Below are 1,053 nucleotides of genomic sequence, written 5' to 3'. Positions count from 1 at the left end.
CAAGGCATTGTGGGTAATATGGTGGCAGAAGTCGCCCATGAAGCTTTCAGAAAGTGTGGAGCGGCTTCCGACCTTGAACTTCAGGTATGACATTGAAAAGCAGTCATGTTGGGTGGCGGGGCTTCCTTCCACTCCACCATCTCCAGGGGAGAAAGTCTTCTGTGCCTGGCTGCTGTCAACTGGGCACCTGAAGAGCCGATTGAACTGCAGTGGGACTGAGGCCCCCTCGGAGATGGCCTTCAGCAGGGCAGCTTACCCAGGAAATTGGCTGCAGTGGACACTTCAGGACCCAGACTGGCTGTGGGTTCATTTCTTCCAAGGCCCTTTTCAAAACAGCAGTTATTTCCATCTTTCATGCCCAGAGCCTCGCTAACCGAGCAAGCGAAGATGAAGATGGAGGAGCATGAATATTTCATGGTGTGCTGAAATATTTATCCATGCCCAGTAACTGCGTTGCGAGCTGCTGGGGGGGGAGGGTGTGGGAGCTGGATTTTTTTTTGGAATGGGCTGCTCTGGGTTGCTTCTCAGAAAGGGGAATCCAGCTGTCTGGCAATGCGCTTCAGGCAAGAACTGGCACAGAACCACAGGCACATCACGCGCACCTCTCCCTACCCACTGTGCAAGGTCTTCTTAAGGACTGAAACCCCTGCTTCATCTCAAAAATCAAGGCAGTTACTAAAAATAAACCATAAAAGCAGGCACCAAAAAAGCCATCAAGAGCAGCGTTTCAGAGGACCGCGCAGCCCATTAAAGGGGGAACGCAGAACACCACATCGTGTTGAAAACACCCACGAGCGCTGACCAGAACATGAGGCACATTTGCATCCGGATCAGAACCAGAACCATAGCATGCTGGGATATAGTAGGGCACCGAACTCCTGGACAGAGAAAAAGCCTGCACCCAAGGGAATGTCTTTATAGGAGCTGGCAGACCACCAGGCTGGATGGGGCTTCCTTGATCTTTGGAAGCAGGAAGTTCCCGGATTTTGGTGCCATGATGAAAAAGAGACGCCTGCGTTGGCTGGGTCATGTTGTGAGAATGGATGATGGCCA

At 51.9% G+C, this 1,053-nt stretch overlaps 1 protein-coding gene across 1 annotated transcript in view; it reads right to left on the bottom strand.

Annotated features, from left to right (window-relative positions):
• ACTN4 (actinin alpha 4) overlaps positions 1–416 on the bottom strand; it is a 10,288-nt gene extending 9,872 nt beyond the window's left edge. Inside the window, exon 1 of the mRNA XM_066638120.1 lies at positions 257–416. Within this exon, the coding sequence (XP_066494217.1) occupies positions 257–416 (160 nt within the window). The remainder of the gene's footprint in view (positions 1–256) is intronic.
• Positions 417–1,053: the final 637 nt, after the last annotated feature.

This window comes from Tiliqua scincoides, chromosome 10, assembly GCF_035046505.1.
Source record: "Tiliqua scincoides isolate rTilSci1 chromosome 10, rTilSci1.hap2, whole genome shotgun sequence".
Classification (NCBI taxonomy): domain Eukaryota; kingdom Metazoa; phylum Chordata; class Lepidosauria; order Squamata; family Scincidae; genus Tiliqua; species Tiliqua scincoides.
This window is presented reverse-complemented; position numbering and strand designations above follow the sequence as displayed.